This window comes from Pholcus phalangioides, unplaced genomic scaffold (assembly GCF_987345545.1).
Source record: "Pholcus phalangioides strain wild (caught in Gottingen) unplaced genomic scaffold, Ppha-v1.0 ptg000007l_1, whole genome shotgun sequence".
Lineage (NCBI taxonomy): Eukaryota > Metazoa > Arthropoda > Arachnida > Araneae > Pholcidae > Pholcus > Pholcus phalangioides.
The window spans coordinates 56,711,109-56,729,224 of record NW_028301600.1 but is presented as its reverse complement, the minus strand read 5'-3'; the positions used below and the strand labels follow the sequence as shown (position 1 = coordinate 56,729,224).

General features: G+C 36.4%; 1 protein-coding gene across 3 annotated transcripts in view; it reads left to right on the top strand.

Moving 5' to 3' along the window:
* Positions 1-3,258: 3,258 nt before the first annotated feature.
* Positions 3,259-18,116, top strand: part of LOC149085527 (adiponectin receptor protein-like) — a 32,332-nt gene continuing 17,474 nt past the window's right edge. Inside the window, exons 1-4 of one of the 3 annotated variants that reach the window (XM_089233588.1) lie at positions 3,259-3,541; positions 8,542-8,732; positions 16,053-16,205; positions 17,389-17,539. In XM_089233588.1, coding sequence (XP_089089714.1) covers positions 8,562-8,732; positions 16,053-16,205; positions 17,389-17,539 — 475 coding nt within the window. In that variant the 5' untranslated portion in view covers positions 3,259-3,541; positions 8,542-8,561. Of the gene's footprint in view, positions 3,542-8,541; positions 8,733-16,052; positions 16,206-17,388; positions 17,540-18,116 lie in introns of those variants that run through there. The other 2 variants (XM_089233589.1, XM_089233591.1) reach the window with 2 other exon arrangements.

Here is an 18,116-nt window from a genome sequence, read left to right as displayed (position 1 = left end):
ATCTTCGTTTTTTACCTCATCTGGGCTGTCATCGCCATTGCCACTTTAAAAGAGGATATCATCTTCAGTTCCGTCCGTCGCATTGCTGATGCAACACTTTTTGAAGGATCGGATGATAATTTCGGTGGAAACAGAATTCCACGCCTCATGTACCCATTGGCACACCAGGCCAATGTTAAGTTTCTTCAAGGCACCACTTTTTTGTAGTTGCTCTATCTTTGAGAGGCTTGTTAATGCTTACATCTAAGGCTGTACAATCAACGTTAGCCACCAGCAGCCAATGATGTTTTCGATTTCTTTGCCTCGGCTTTGACATTATCAGTTCTGTGGGGTTTGAACATATCTGGCACCGATAATGCCGGTTTCTCGAACACTGTTACAAAAATGGCTACTGATTGCAGGGGTCGATTTTTTCTCATAAAAAACTGACCCGAGTATAAGCCGACCCCCCCCCCCCCCCCACTTTGGGAACGAACTTTTCCACAAATAAACTCGGCTTATACACGAGTATATACGGTATATATTTCTACGTTTCCTAATTTAGATTTTTTCATGAGTCGCGCACAGGAAGTCGCCATATTGGTTACTTTGTCTACGGTTTGTATGGTCCTCAAAGAAATATATGGCCCTCAAAGGGAAATATCACGTGATCCAAGAAGCCTCGTTGTATTTGTTGAGTTTTAGGGTATTTTCAAGATATTTTTTCACTTTTTATCGATATGTCCTGGAAAACCGGAACATTCCGATCGACCGGTTAGTGAGAGAATATAAGCTTGATTCCCTGTAGAGGCACTTCAATTTTCTTTCTTTCCTAAATTCATCTTCGCATCAGGCCGCTGTTAAAAACCTTTATGGATAGCCTAGAGCAGCGTTCGCCAATATGCATCAAAATTCGATTTTACCCCTCCAAATTTTTTAGAGGGGTGAAAATACACCTTCAAATTTCAAGTACATATGTTTCTTTAATATAGTATTAGCATTTAATTAGCATTTTACAAAGTTACCCCTTAAAACTTTGGAGAGGAGGGAGAGAAGATTATCCTTTAAGAATTTTCGTTCGAATAACACTAGCTGAGAGTGATATCATCCCTGAATAGATCTAGTCTTTTTTTTTGTTTTGGCCATTTAGTTGGGAAAAATTCTCATCTAGTAGTTTTTCTTGTTGTTTTGCTAGTTGTTCTTTTAGTCTTTTTCAAAAAATATTCTTATATATGGTAAATAGTTCATTATTATTAATAATTCATTACTGGTACACAGGAAAATTTATTAATTTTCACGTATTTTAATAAATTATTAGGGACCGTTCAAGTATTACGTCAGAAGATTTTTAGCCATTTTTGACCCCCCCCCCTCCGTCAACAAAAGTAATCAAAACTCTGACCCCTCCCCCCATTTGTCACTTTGTGTCAGCGAAATTTCTTCAGCTCTTCCACCTACCTCCTAACGCATATTGGGATCAGAGATGTACCCGAGGAGGGAGAGGCAAACCCCCTATGCCCGCCCACAGATGATCAAAAATTTATTTTTTCCATGATAAAAAATATTTAAAAAGAATCAATATTTTGAACAAAAAATACCCTTTATATGTTATTATAATCAGTTTCTGTTCATTTCAATGCTATTTGAAGGGTAGGAACTCTTCAAAAAATTCATTGCAACCCACCCTCTAAGCCAGTCATCGTCAACTTGTTGCTCACGAGCACCGTGGTGCTCCTCAAAGCCCCAAGAGTGCTACGTCCTCGTGTCGTGTCCTATTTCATGCTCGCGAGCACTTGATCAACGCTTCGATTAAACACCCTGCAAAAATTACATTCAAAGATTACAATTTTGCAGATTTCAGGCATAACTATGTCAACGTTTCCATCAGGGATACTCTTCGTTTGATGATGGGCATATGCAGCGCTCGCGACTCGAGAAAGGTTGGACCCCCCTGCTCTAAGCCGTATACACTGAACCTATGGCCCGCTCACCAAATGTGACCCTTGAGGTTATCTGATGTGGCCCGCCACCTCAAACATAATTTTGTAAAATTAAACTAAGCGGCACATTTACAGATCGCTTGAGTGACCCGTGGCACCATTCCAGAGCATTTAAGCGGTCCGTGGCATATTTTCAGGTCACTCAAGTAGGCCCGTAGCACATTTACAGATCACTTGAGTGATCCGCGGCACGTTCTCAGATTACTTTAGTGATCCGTGGCATAATTACAGATCACTTGAGTGATACACGGCATAATTACGGATCACTTGAGTGACGCGTAACACAGTTCCAGAGCATTTAGTTGGCCCGCAGTGCAGTTCTAGATCACTCAAGTTACCCGCTGCACATTCCCCGATTACTTAACTGATCCGCAGTACCTTCTCAGATTACTTAACTGATCAGCGGCACGTTCTCAGATTACTTAAGTGATCCGCGACATAATTACGGATCACTCTAGTGACGCGTGGCACAGTTCCAAAGCATTCAAGCGACACATTTCTAGAGCACTTAAGTGGCCCGCAACACATTTCTAAAACACTTCAGTGGCCCTGACGCATTTCCAGATCACTTGTGGGATCCGCGGAACATTTTGAGATTACTAAAGTGGCTCTACAGAGGACTTAGATGCTCACAAACTAGGGAAAGGTTGTTCTTGTTTTTCTGCACACCGAGTAAGATGTCGTTAAGAATCTATCATATTTTTATATGATGACGTTAGAATCATTCAAACCCCTCCTCCCCACTTGTCATCAAAAGTCACCAAACCTCAAACCCCACCCCCCCCCCTCACCCAACACTTTCTATACATAGGCGGAGATAGACTTGGAAGTCTGGGGGGGGGGCAAGATGATGGTGATGTCAATTCATATATACATATATACATTAGATCACTCGATTCCACCTTTGACGCTGGGGGGAGCAATGCCCCCCACGCTCCCCCTTATCTCCACCCATGCTTCTATAGCATACATAGCTGATGTTGTCTCATTCCCCATCGATGCTGGCGTAATGATTGACCCCCTTGAATTACGTGAAAATACGTGGCGTATGGCCATCCCAATAATGACTACAATTAATTCTTTTTATTTAAGCCTGGTATCTAGATGTTTCTATATGTTTTTGATGAAGAATCTAGTTATATAATTTTTGGACTGTTTTCAAAAATTTACAATTTCATACGTTGAGGGGAACTCCCGTACTTTTCTCGATAATATATGGTCAGTTTCAGTCTCGATGATATACGATCATTACTGAAGATTGTAATAAATTCAAAACGGCACACACACACACACATATTCATTGCTTCGTTTGACTCCTAGAACCCATATGTTTATCAACGGAGCTGAATGTTTTTGAGGGAACCTTGTCGAACTTAAATTCGCTCTGTTAATATGGCTGTCTTAATTTATTGTGAATTTTATGCTTTCGTCCGTCACTAGTTTTCGTCTCTACGTGGATTTGTTATTCCTACATTCCGATAAGAGAAACCTTATTGAACTCACGTTACACTTGGTGATGTTCTTCGCAAATTAAACTGTGAGATTTTCAATATCGTTACAATGTATGTTCTGTGCCAATGTTCCTGGTATAAGTACCCGATGAAATTTTATCATGCATATTCATTCCGTATACCTTAATTTTGTTTGCTAGTTCTATTTCCTTCTTTTTTTAATTTGTCTTTTACGTATTTTATAATTAATTATCTCGAGAACGGTTGTTTTGGTTAATTAAATGATCCAAAATTTTACCGGAATAGCTATAGCACAATCCCTTTTTTGGCGACGTGTTAGGGATTTTTTCTTTGGTCAAAAAATCGTCTGAAACCATGACGAGAAGTCGCCAAGAGTGAAACAGAGTCGTACTTTTGGACGTCTTTCTTCCCAAAGAAAAAGATAGCCAGCACACATTACCAAAAAGGGATAATAGAGATAATACCATATTACAACTGTTACAAAACAGTACAATAAACAAAACATTCTTAAACTAAATAAGGGATCGTTAAAAATATAACATCCTAGACCAGATACAGGATTGAAAATAATAAAAAACAAGAACTCGCTTTTTATTAATACAACCATCCTGCCTGATATATAAATATTCTCTGGAATGTTAGTGAATACCACCTGCTCTTTAGATGTAGGCCTAAATACATAGCATAGAGACACCTGCCATGTAGCAGTATTATTGTGCGGGCCGATCTTCATGTTTAAAAGCCTTGCCACAGAGAGCAACAGGCCTACAATGATACAATTATTCGATCACCACTCTTCAGTCATAGTTAGAAAAATTGATGGCAGAACTACACATAACAAGCATTGCACAGAAACAATAATTCACGTTAGGTATACAACACATACATTCAAACATGTATCAATCCATTAGAAGTTCTGTAGAGGAATATAGATGAGGTACATATGTGGTTTAGTAGCAGTACTATTGTGTGGTATCATTCGATGTTGGTGTGAGATCAGACGCATGCAATAAAATGCGCTCCCGGTGGGTCTCTGATGTAATTTTTCTCTCTCGTATTAATGATGTTGTGACTTTATCAAAAAATGTCTCATTCGTTTAGTCTATAAATCAGAAGTAGGATAGATAGTTATAACTATAATGCCATGCATATCCCACGTGTGCTGATGTTTATGAATTAGAACCCACAATCTGCAGCTTGTAAAGTTTTTCTTCTCAACGAAACAAAGTTTTCTTTTCTACTGATGATTGCCAATGACGTCTGCTGGTTGCTGTTTCTGATGTCACCCGAGGATATCCGAAGTCTCCCAAAGATTACCAAAGTATTCTAATGGCTGCTGAGATTAAAGATTCTGTTGATCTCCAATGTTACCGAAGATATTGATGTCTCCCGATGTTAGCCGAGGATTCCTGAAGTATTCTAATGGCTGTTGAGGTTACAGGTTCCACGATGTTTCCAATGTTCTAGTGATTCAAATAAAGTGAACCGTCCAAAAAGGGCGAGAAAATTGCCATTATATTTGAAAGACTATTAACTATAAGAGAACTGTCATAATTTTCTGACTTCAATGCATATTATGTGTGTTTACTTATTTTAGTACTTTGTTGCATTTTTGCATTTATATTGTGTATCATGTTTCATTGTTCCATAATGTTGTTTTTTTTGTTTGTAATTTGTGTATTTGTTGATATACTCCAGAAAAATTGTACTGTGCAAAGTAATGTATCATGTGAACAAGAACGTTCTTGTAGCAGGGTGGCTGAATGTTAGCGAGTTCCACCTGCTCTTTAGATGCAGGTGCATAGCTATGTGGTGTGGTATCATTCGATGCTGAAGTGCGAGACCGGACCATGCAAGAAAATGCTCTCCCGATGAGTCTCTGGTGTATAGTCTAATTTAATCATTTAATTAAATCTCTCATATTAACAATGTTGTCTCTATCAAGAAATGTCTCATTCGTTTAGTCTACAGGAATATTAATATAAACCCAGACTTTCTTTTAAATAAAATAATAAATTATGACTAAAACCATCACACACATCAGACCAGGGTGTGTCGGATTACCAAAATTGTCATATTACTGGAAGTTGGAAAATCCCATTCAAATAATATAAACTTTTGCACATAGACATCCAGTAACACATTTTCCTCTTCTATGCTTGAAGGAAACCCGCCTAAAAATATCATATTACTGGACAGGCCAGACTAGCTCATGGCCAGATTATCAAGAGTCTACTGTAATACAACTTGGGGCGGAAAAAAACACTCTGGGTTTGGTCAAAAATGGTCTCTAGGTTCAATAAAAACACAATTGCGGGATTAAAATTATAATGGTTGGCATGCAAAAATTAATTAAAATAGAAATATGAAATGTGTACAATGTGAGAGAATCCATATGTAATCATGGGGACAAATTCCAAATGACATATTTGGAAAACATTATGTTCAATACTATGTATAACAAACAAAAAAAACCAATTCCACTTATTCACTACCTTTGGTTCACAAAACTACTCAAAAAAAAATTCAGTTTTCTCATTCTAAAATTTTATAATACCCTTCCCATTGAGATTAAAGAGAGAACTACATTCTCAAGTTTCAAAAAAAATCTTAAGTTCCATCTTTTCCAAATTCCAGACATTGAGATCCACTTTTATATAATTTCATCCTCAGTTTTTCGGTTAAACATAACTCTCATTTCTTCCTCTGCATTATCTACTCAATCTACGACATAAATAGAAAAATAGGGGAAAAAAATTCTGTTTAACCCTTTGAAGGGCGGTGGGAACCCCTTTATCCCACCTTTTTCAAAAATTCATAACTCCACGAAAAATAGGAATTTTTTGCTGCAAATCGAATTAAAATGTAGTTTATAATTCCAAAAGTTATCAGAAGATGGCTCTAGTTGTCCATAATCTTTTTTCATATTACTAATGGTAGTTCTTTTTCGTCAAATATTTTTGCTGACACTATAAAAAAAAGTGATTGTAGATTTTTACCAAATTTTGCATCACCAACTGGGTGAAATGATACAAATTCAATGTATAGTATTATGAATTTTGTCTTGCAAGTAATTTTTGAATCCACAAGATTTTTTTCAGAACGTATTTGCTGAAGAAAAAGGGTGGGATACATGTAGTCCCACCGCGCGTCTACAGCATCCTTCCTACAGAGGGCAGCACCAATTTCCTCACCCTTGGGAAATCTCTTTGGAATGCGTGTTTTGTAACATGATACTGTTGCGTCTGGAAATTTTTTTTTTATTTGTGTCTTCTTTAGTATGGAGAATGGTCCCCTCTATAAAGTAGAAGAAAATTCAAAATGCCTCGAAAAGGACTAACAGCTGCTGAAGCTCTTGCTTTGATTGAAGAAATACCATTGGATCCAGAATCCTCAGTTGAACTTGATGATGAAGTGCAAGAATGGGAAGAATTTCGCGTATCGGGGATGAAGAATTGACTATCGTAGAAGAATCTATTGTTGATGAAACATCGACTCCAGGACCATCAACAATAGATATAATAACTTGAGTAAAACCCCACGACACAACACTGTTCCAGAATTCAGAGAAAGGACTGGGCCAAGTGATGATATTTTGGACCTGGAAGAACAATCTCCTATTGCGATTTTTTTTTTGTTTGTTTTCATCAGCCCTGATTGAGCATATCGTTTTCCAAACAAATCTTTATGTAACCCAGGAAGGAAAGAGGTTTGATCCAGTTCTAAAGACGAGTTTCTATGCTTTTTAGCCATAAATTTAGCTATGGACATAAAAAAACTCCCTATCTACAGAGACTACTGGTCAACAAATCCAATTCTGGCGGATAGTTTCATAAGCAAACTAATGCCAGTGAAAAGATTCACCTGGATGTTGGTCCACCTACACATGAACGATAATTCGGTTCAGCTAAAGAAAGGTGACCCCAACTTTGACAAACTATAAAGTGCGACCCTTATTGAGTCATTTGTCAGAGAGATTGCTATAGAATTTTGCACTTAACACGTCATTATTTGAGACTTTGTCTTCCATCAACATTTAAAATACAATTTAGAAGTATTTCTCCATATTATGACATTCTTTAACTATTCTAATCTTTTCCTGGCTAATAAAATGAAATAAGCACTATTGTAAATGTGGCTTAGTAATGCTTTCCCTGCCAAGCATTTTCACCGCGCTGATAAGCGCTAAGTGTGCGGTGGGACAAACGGTATCCCACCTCATATATAAATAAAAATTCAAATTTTTTTTTTTCAATTTTTTGAAAAACGTAATATGTACACCCATATGCATCGGTACATCAAGTTATTTTTTTGCATTTTTCATATTTCGATGTCGCGCCCTTCAAAGGGTTAATAACAAATCTAAATTTTTGCTCGTAAAAATTTAGACAATTGCTAATGCATTGCATTGGTACGCGGATGCACAGTATTGTATTTCGCATATGTTGATTCATGTTCTCATATCGCATAAGTGTTACAGCACCTTCAACCCTGTTACATGTTTATTATTCACACCAATTGTATATATCTTGCCACCACCTATTGTTATGCTAAATTTAATTACATTTCTCTTTCCTTTCTCTTATTTTCTTTTGTTTCTGTTTATTTTTCACTTATTATAATACATATTTCTAATTTTGTTTCATTAATTATAATTTTTCTATCTGTCAAGAATTTTAGTTTATTGTACTAATCAACATACACAAACATTTTGACTGTAACAACCAGTATGGGACTAATGTCTCCTTGGTTGTTTTGTACTTGTATATGAATGTTTTATTTTCTTGTAATTATTTGAAATAAAAAAAATTAAATAAATAAAAATGTTTATTCTACTCCTATTACTCTATGGAAGTTGTTTTCCTGAGATGTTTTGTATTTCAATAAGGATACACATTCATGTTTCTGACAAAACTTAGATACCAAAATAATGTATCAAAACAGCTGATAAACCCAAAGCATAAAAATTTGCACACTCATGCTTCTGGCATGAGGGGGTATGATATGTGAATAAAATTTATGTTTGAAATGTGTGCAAGTGTAAAATACTTGACTTGTGTAACTTTTTTTCCTATGTTTAACATTTACAGATTCGTTACATTGGTTCACAATGGATTTGAATGACATCATACCAGATCCTGTTTGTAGAGAGCGATTGTGTACAAGTCGTACAAATCTAGAACTGCCTAGATCTCATGCTTTTTTGGAAGATGATAGCAGTGAAAGTGAAACACAGTTTGCACCGCCTTGTACTCCTGAAGATGTTTTTGATGAAAGTGAGGTGAGATTATATGATATAATATCTGTGTCATAATATAGTTGACGCTCGTTATAACAACCCCACATTAGAGCGGTCATTCCATGACAATAACCAGTGAGATAAGTCCGAAATTTTTTCATGTAACAACTGTCTTATATATTTCTCTTTCTGCATAACAACCACCTGATATAAGGTTCATTTTTGACAGAATGATGAGTTCATTATCATGAGCACTTACTGTATCAATATTTTATCGTTGCATAAAATGATATTGAAATTGTAAAATTTAATCATTGAAAATTCTTAATACAGTAGAACCTGTGCGGAACTGAATGTCAATAGACTGGAATAATATAAGTGCTCATCTTTGCACTAATCATCAATGGGACTATCTTTTAATTTGTTTCAAGGCAGGTTTCCATCTTAGAGTGTCTTAGATTTTGCTGTGCTATGATGAGATAAGATACATTCATGAATCCACTATATGTTTAGGGCACAATAACATAGATCAATAAGACACTTGCCTACTGTATCAAAGAATGTTCAGAGGTTTCATTAGTTTGAAACCTGCCCATTCTCTGTCACAAATCTTTCTGGACTTAAAGGTGCTACTTCCACTTATGAAACAGACATACAGTGTAACATGTTACTCTGCATAGTGCAATGCTACTCCGAGAAATCCCCATTAGAGTAAGTGTGCAAACCTCTCTGTGAGGGACATAGAATAAAAGCCAATGAGAACCACTCTAAACTAGGACTGTACGATGTATCAATTTATAATAAATCACTGATGTAAGGCCCACATCGATATCACGATTTTTCTAACATGGTAATGTATTGTTAATTCCAATGTCTAATATCGGTAAAATCCGGTGTAATGACATCAGAGCTTAAATGACAATGCCGATATAACAAGTGTGAGGGGGTTGGGGACGTAAATTTTCCAAAAAATACATTTTGTGAATTTTTCAATTTTCAAATACTATGGTCTTTTATGCGTCTAACTCTGTTCAAGTTTTTGTTTTGCCTATACTAGAAATACAGTCAAACCTCGTTAATGAGTCACTTTTGGGAGCGCAAAAATATGACTTAGCAAGCGGAGTAAGACATAGCTGTGCCAATTCCTACCTGAGGATAATTGGGACTTCCAAAAAGTGACCCGGTAAGCGGAGTGACGTGTTAACCGGGTGACGCACTAACGAGGTTTGACTGTATTTTTAAAATATTTTGATATAAACTGCTGGCAGGCATTATATATGCTAATGTTTTCCACTAAAATGCTCTTTTCTCAAAACTAAGTTTTTTGTTAGTTAAGGAACATTTTTTCGAACACCATTCCTTTATTTTATACAAAAATTGCCACGTTTTCAAGACAAATAATTTATTTGTCTTGAAAACGTGGAAATTTTTGTATAAATTAAAACCAGGCAAAGTTTCTAATTTTTGTGATACCGTTCCTTTAATGTCTTGAAACTTTGTGTGTGTCTCAATATTATGGTGATACATACTTTAACATGAGGATGTTTTATTAAATTTATTTACAATTTTTTATGGCGCAAGATATGGGTAAGTTTTGGTGATTTATGAAAAAGTTGCATGTGGTTGAAGTTAAAATTCGAGAAAAAAAATAACCAGCTATTAAAATCCTAAATGCTCTTGTTACGTTGTATAAAAATATCCGTAGCATTTGAGAGAAAAGAAATGAATGCCTAAAGTGAATAGAAAATTTTTAAATATTCCTTAGAGGAAGGAGATTTTTTCCATAGGAAAGCATGGGAGGCCAAGATAATGCACCAACCTCCTTACACTATGTTATTACATCGATATAGTGAGTGCTCTTGCGCGCTATTGTTACATTAGACTTCACTGATATAGTGAGTGCACTTGTGATATTGTTACATCAATATCTCCGATATAGCCTAGGGAGTGCGCTTGCACAATATTGTTACATTGGTTAACGCTGATATAGTGAGTGTGCTTGCACGGTATTGTTATATCTATATCTCCGATATAGGGAGTGCGCTTGCTTGATGTTGTTACATCGGTTACTGCTGATATAGTGAGTGTGCTTGTGCAATGTTGTGTTATATCGAATGCCATGATATTAAACATATAAGGGGTGTTTAAGGGGTGTGATTGGATTTGAGAAAAAAGATATTCACTTATTTATTATTATTTTGAACTTTGCCTCATATAAATTAGATTGTACGTTTCAGACTTCTGGCATAATGTGTCAACACATACACATGTGAGCATGGCGGATTTAAAGCTCGCTGTTGGGAGGGGGGGGGAATTTTACAAATTTCTGAAAAGTAGTCGCTCTGAATAAGGGGGCTATACATACTGCATTTTTCCTGTATTTTCTGAGACAATACCAGTTTTTTGTTTTTTCTTCATCCCGACTTTTCTTTTGAGTCGTTCTCGTTCTTCAGTTTAAGTTTTCTTGAATTTGTTATTTAATCAAAAACGTGTTGATATAGGTATTTTTCAATGGATTGATTGAATGCAATATTATCATACAAAAGTGCCAAAAATTTCATGAATTATCACATTTTGCTTGGGGTGGGTGATCAAGGGGATAGATCCTCTCCTTCACATGAGTTAGTTAAAACAGTTATACTGTAGTAGTTTCCCAAACAGTGCCACGACATCGGAAGCAGTGATGGGTTAATGCAATTTTGGGGGCAGGGGTGGTTGGATAGAAGATGCAACAAACCAGGGGGCCGCACCCTCTTTCAATCCATCAGTGACTGGAAGATAGGGGCAGTAATGCATGCAGGATTTTCTCAAGAGGGGGTTAATCCTTTTCTTCCAAAGGATTTTTTCTTTTTTATTAAAAAAACTAATCTCTGCCTACCTCTTTTCTCCCACCTATGCCAGTGATAGGGTTGTGAGATGTGTTTCAAATTAAATTATATTGAAGAGATGATGGCAGGGCTTTGATTTCTTAACAGTGTGCCATGACACCTAGGGGTGCTGCGATATTTGTGCTGCAAATATTCTGCATATATAATATACACGTATATTTTTGAGAAGTCTTCTAACGTCAAGTCTGTCAACTCTCTAACAATGCGCAACAAATTATGAGGACATGTAAGTTTTCAAGGAATGACACTCCTTCAAAACCACTTCTAGAAACACAGTGCAAAATTTGTAAATTACAAAGCCAATGTAAATAAGTCAAGGTGGACCAGATGGTTTTATTGCATTGTCCATCCTTTTTTAACAGGATTTGTTTACATTTTCTATTCTTTACCAGCATCATCGTTTTCAATAAATGAAGCATTTCCATTTTTAGCTCTTTGCAGAGCTTTGAAAAATATTGTTTATGCGTCTTCATGTTTTAAAAATGCAGAAGACAAATAGAATGCGATTGGGTAGCATCAGAGTTTCAAAACCTAGAATAGGCCTATGTATTCAACTGTTATGCGAACAGTTGTTTCACCTATACTTAAAATGTGCACCATAATTTTGAATGATGAATGCTAGTTGCTGTACAATGAATAGTCCAAGACCATGAAGTAGTCAATACAAAATGATTTTTTTCTATCCAGATAGAAAGTTTTTAATAATTACTCAAAACATTGATACAAAATGAGTTTTTGAACCCTCAAACTAAGCAAAAGAAAAATTAATGAACCACACAGACTCACATACACCCCCCCCCAAATAACTTGAAAAAACGATATAACTTTTGCTTTGGCAGAATCATTAATTGTAATCTACTACATTTGTAAATATTTAGCAATATTTCCTTTTCATTTAAAAAAAGTTACACCTATTTATTTTGACAAGATTTGATAAAGTATGGTAAAACATAGAAAAGGATATTTTACGAAAAAGTAGGACAAAATCTAGAAAGTAGGACAAAAGTTGGACAATTTACCAAAAAGTAGCACAAGTGAGAGTCCTATGATATGCCAATCTTGACCATAAGCAGATAAAAGCTCCTTGTATGGGGCGGGGGGGGGGGGAAGGACAAATCAATGCACAAACTCAGTACTTACTGTTTCGTAATCACAGTCCACTACATTGTTTAATAAAACTAACTGAATTATCTGTGGTTCCTAGTATGCTGTTTTGGCCTAAAACTGTTTTTGTTACAAAGTCATTTCTGTCACTTTGCTTTTTCTGGAGTCAATCTTATAGGATACTGAATTAGTACTACGAAAAAAAGAAATTAATTACATTTTTTTTTTTAATTAAAAAAAATTAAATTTTTTAGTTTTTTTCCCTATAAGCTATGATTATGTTGTCTTAGTGGAGTACCCTCCCCCTTGTCCTACTTTTTCTAATTTTTTTTTTTTTTAGTTGGAACTCTGCATACATTTATACATCATTGTATCGTGATGTAAAGTTAATGAATCACGATGTCAAATTTTCAATATTACCCAGTCCTACTCTAAACTTTAGACCCTGGTCTAATTGACTCTCTTGTACATTAAATGACAGTGGTTGTACAAAAATGAGCAAATATATTTAACAAATATAATTTCATGGTACCTATTTAATCTAATAGTGAATTTTTTTTATCGAAGGACAAAAGTACCACTGTACAGTTCTTCCATCAGCGCACTTGATGTCAATCGACTCATTTAGAAGGGATTGTTCATACAATATTAGTGATTGTGGTGTTGGGTTAGGTCAGGGCTTGACAAATCGGGAAAATATTTAGGTGCCAAGTGTCCGCCCCCCCCCCAACAAAATTGATCCAAAATAGTGTACTATTTGACTTCTATGAAACTTGGGGACCCTTTACCCTGCTAGCAGACAGGTTGACATTATTTAAAAAATTTTGTGATCCTGAGACTTCAATTCAGTTATCAAACAAAGAAAAAAAACTAGGCGTCAATTTTTCAGTTGTCATGACAACTTGGCTCCTAGGATTTGTCTAGCCCTGGTTTAGATAACCCCTGTGTTGAAATATCAGTGACTTGTTTGTTCATAGGATGTTGAAAAAAGTTTTTATGTTGTATTTGTGTGCATACCATCATTTTCTGATTTGATAGGGTTGCATTTTTTTACACATGCTTCAAAAACCATTTTTGTTAACTTTTAAAGTAAATTCACATTTTGCATGACAAAAATTATGCCCATGAAAAAACATTCCATCTCACATTGGTTTCAGATATTTTGGACAATACAGGTCACTATTGTATTCGCATACACAACATGTCTTACTAGATCGATGGTACTTTACAATTTTGTAATTGAAGTTTTAATCTTATCTCCTATAGTTTTTGAGGTTGAAACTCTAAATCCAAAACTTAATGCTAGCAGCTGCTGAAAGGTATTTCATGGTGTATCACAGGGGTGGCTAACTTATTTCTGTTCATGGGTGAACATAAGGGTAAGCTGCAGTGTCACGGTCCCTGTTAGGGGTGCCACTCCCGTGTATAAGCTGCACCAGTGATATAACCCAGAAAACTCAGAGATTTGTATATTCCATAAATGATATCTCCCCCCCCCCCCCCGCCAGAAGTATGAAAGTGCAAATTTCCAAAACCTGGGAAATGATCTACTCATGTTAAAATACTCATAATACTCTATACACAAAACTTAAGATAGCAAAATAAGGGATCCAACCAGTTGATAATCCCAAAAGTGAAAATTTGCATATTCATGCTTCTGGCATGAAGGGAATGATATGATGAAACACTGGCAATTTAGTCGCTAAACATTCACTCAGGGCTTTGTATTCCTCCATTTCTTTATAAACTGACTTACTCAAAGAGGTAACAGAAAAATATGGTAAGAAATTCCCATAATAAACTTTATGAGCTACTTGTTTGTTTGAAAAGGCAGCACAAGGAAAATGTAGTGAATTATTTTCATCACTAGAAAAAATTTATGTAGTTTGTTAATTAGGAAGTCTGTTGTTGGTACCAATAGTTCAAATAATGATTAAAGAAAACTCTTTCATCAAAGATATGTTTACACAAGCTTGCAACTACAGGAGTTGGACAAAATAATATTAACACCTGTGAAATGAGACAAAATATTAATAGGCTGTTGGCCCTCCTTTTTCATTAATTACAGCACAACAGTCACAGGGATACGTAGCCACTCCTCCTGCAAAAAGGCCACTAATTCAGAACGTATCTTTGGAGGTGTAAACCTACTGCACATTTTGGCCTGCAAAATACCCCACAAAGGTTCAATTGTATTAAGATAAGGGGGCCGAGCACGCCACACGAGGTGTTGCAGTTCATCGTGGTGTTCATCAAGTCAGTCACCGACAATTCCAGCAGTGTGAACGGACGAATTATCTTCTTGGAACACAGGTCAAGAATCAAGGAACAAATATTGCACCATTGGATGAAGATGGTCAACCAGAATACTGACATAAACTGCTGCATTAACTCGCCCATCCAGGACAACAAGTGGGCCGAGACCACGGTGAGACATCGGGCCCCACAGCATCACTAATCCCCCTCCATGCTTAACAGTAAAAAGGAGACAATCAACGTCATAGGCTTGTGCTGGCATTCTCCAAACGTAAATACATCCATTAGTCTGGAATAATGTGAACAACGATTCGTCTGACCAGATGACATTCTCCCACTGTTGTTGTGTCCAATTCTTATGTTCGTAACACCATGTTCGTCATTTCAAGGCATTGCATGGTGTCACCAATGATTTTGGAATAGTCGCTCTACCTTATTTGCTGCATGCAGTTCATGGTGGATAGTTTTTGTCGTACATCTTCCTGTAGATGTGTGTTCATCTCAGATGTTATCTGGGATGCTGTTATCTTGTGCTTTCTCGCACAATCCGCTTCAAAACCCTTCTGGGTCTATCAGCCATCTTCGATTTTCGGCCACTGTTATGCTTGGTATATGATGTCTTTCCCTGTTTGCTATAGGCTGTCATTACCATCGACACAGTACTTCTCCCGACACCAACAAGGGTGGCTTTTCTCATTACTGTGGCCCCGGCAAGACGGGCTCCAACAATCATGCCTCTTTCGAAATCTGTTAGGTCAGCCATAATGAAGTTTTAACACCCCAATATACATCGCATCCAAACGCTATCACTGCTACGACTAGACTGATGTGTACACATTATCGCCCACTAAGTGGAACTCTTCCACACTAGAGGGCAGGCGTATACGACATGTTCCCTCGAATGTTGTTTTTTGCACAGGTGTTAACATTATTTTGTCCAACCCCTGTATAACACTTTGATGTGTAAGCTTTCTTATCTCCCAAAAAAATGCATAGGAAAGATCTCGGAATATGTTCTTCACTTTTTAAATAAAACTTATCAACAGGCTTAGAAATGAAACTGTATTTGTGAAACTCTGAATTAAAATTATGTATCTTTATTTTGCACCATTAGCTTTCTGAAGATGATGACATCGATATTGATATAACTAATATGTCACTTCCTGCAAGAGCAGCTGAACAAGCTGAGCATCTTGTTCATAAAATTTTGGAAGAAGCAGAACAAGCTGAGCAATTAGTGAGAAAAGTTTGGGAAGAAGCTTGGAAGGTGTGTGTGAATATAATTTCATTTTGAACTTTGATTTTCTAACCAAAATACTCATGTGCAAAATTAAAAGAATTAGCACATTATGTTGAATTTCTGAAAAACTAACAGACAGATTTAATGAAATTTGGTACAAATACACAGTTATATAACAGAAAGATGTACCATACAAAAGTCATAGTACACATGCATGATTGTCAGTAAAGCTTATCATTGCAAGAATGTCCAAAATCCACATTGCGAGATCAAACTGAAAATGAGTCTAATATGGGATATGGTCCTCTCTCAGTCAGATAGGTCGCACAGCGCAACGGCGTACTGGACACGAGACAGTTGAGGAGTCCCTGGGGCAATTGGTCCTACTCCTGCAGAGCAACACAGTTTTCAGCTCCGGGATGATGCTTGAAGGGGGATGGTGAGATGCAATTGCCCTACAGGGTTTAGGTCAAGAGATCTGGCTGGAATATTCTCACTTTCCAGATAATCATTGACTAGGTGAGCCCAATGTGGATCAGCGTTGTCGTTCATAAACAGAAACCGAGGACCAACTGCGCCCCTGAAAAGTCAAACATAGGGCTGTAAGATCTCCTCTGTACCTCCTAGCAGTCAGGTACCCTCTGTGAAACACATGGGGCGGGGGGGAGGTGCGGCCATCCAACATGATGCCTCAAATGGACACAATGTGCACACTCTTAATTTCGCACACGTGTATAAAAAAAAAAAATTTCATTTGAGATATACATATATTATGGGAATTTTTACCACACAGCTGACATTTTTAGTCAGCTGCAGGCTTGTTGCAGAACATAGCAAAACATTCTGCTTTGGGATTCTCATGTGGTCCCAAAGCAGAATGTTTTATATTGTTCTGCAACGAACCTTTGGCTGACTTGAAATGTTCTGCAATAAAAATTCCCATAATCGAGTTTTCAACATTTTTCTTAAAATTCTTCCAGATTGTTCTTCTGTAGTACTGATCATTCTGCGATGTACGTCACAGATTTTGGCATATTCTGCTTTGAGGCATGTGGTTATAGACATTGTTTACAAATATTATTCATGCAATATCTGTTTATTCCAACAAAAGAAAATACTGTAATTTTCAAAAATATAAAATTCATGTACAATCAAGTGTTTATCAAGTGCTCAAGTATTTCCTCTTACATGTTATTAATTATATATTTAGGTTTGTCATTTTAGTTCACTTCCAAAATGGCTCCAGGACAATGATTTTTTGCACAGAGGACACAGACCTCCTCTTCCTTCATTTACTGCTTGTTTCAGATCGATATTTCGAATTCACACTGAAACAGGAAATATCTGGACTCATCTCCTTGGTAAAAAAAATTTCCTCATTGTCTGTAGTTTTTTCTTGTGTAGTTCACATTTTCAAATTGATAGCCAAAATACCTTCACTTAGCATGTAGAATTGAAATTTTGAATGCTTGTTCTTTAAATGAAAACACTTATTTATTTGTTTGGAACTTTCCATTCTAAAACCGAAAATTAGCTAAATGTTTTTGTGGATGCATTTGTAGTTCAACTTTAATTCAAAATTCAGAGAAGCTGTAAAAAAAGTTTGGATGATTCAACTCATCAATGCGGGATAAGTAGATTGACCAGAAATTGCAACTTTATCATTAAAAATTGCATGGGATTCAGAAGTGATATCAGCTGCTATGTTATTTAACTATTCTGAAATCCACATTGCAAAAACAGTTGTGATCAATCCATAAATTGACTGGAAATCGCAATCACATTGGATTTGTAAATGGTATTACTGGCTAAATTATTTAACTGTTATGCAATCAGCATTTGCAAAAACAGTTCATGATCGTCTGTTACGTAGCATGTTTCCAATTTCCATTAATTATTTGAAAAGCGTCAAGGAGATCTTTTATTTGTACAATGGAA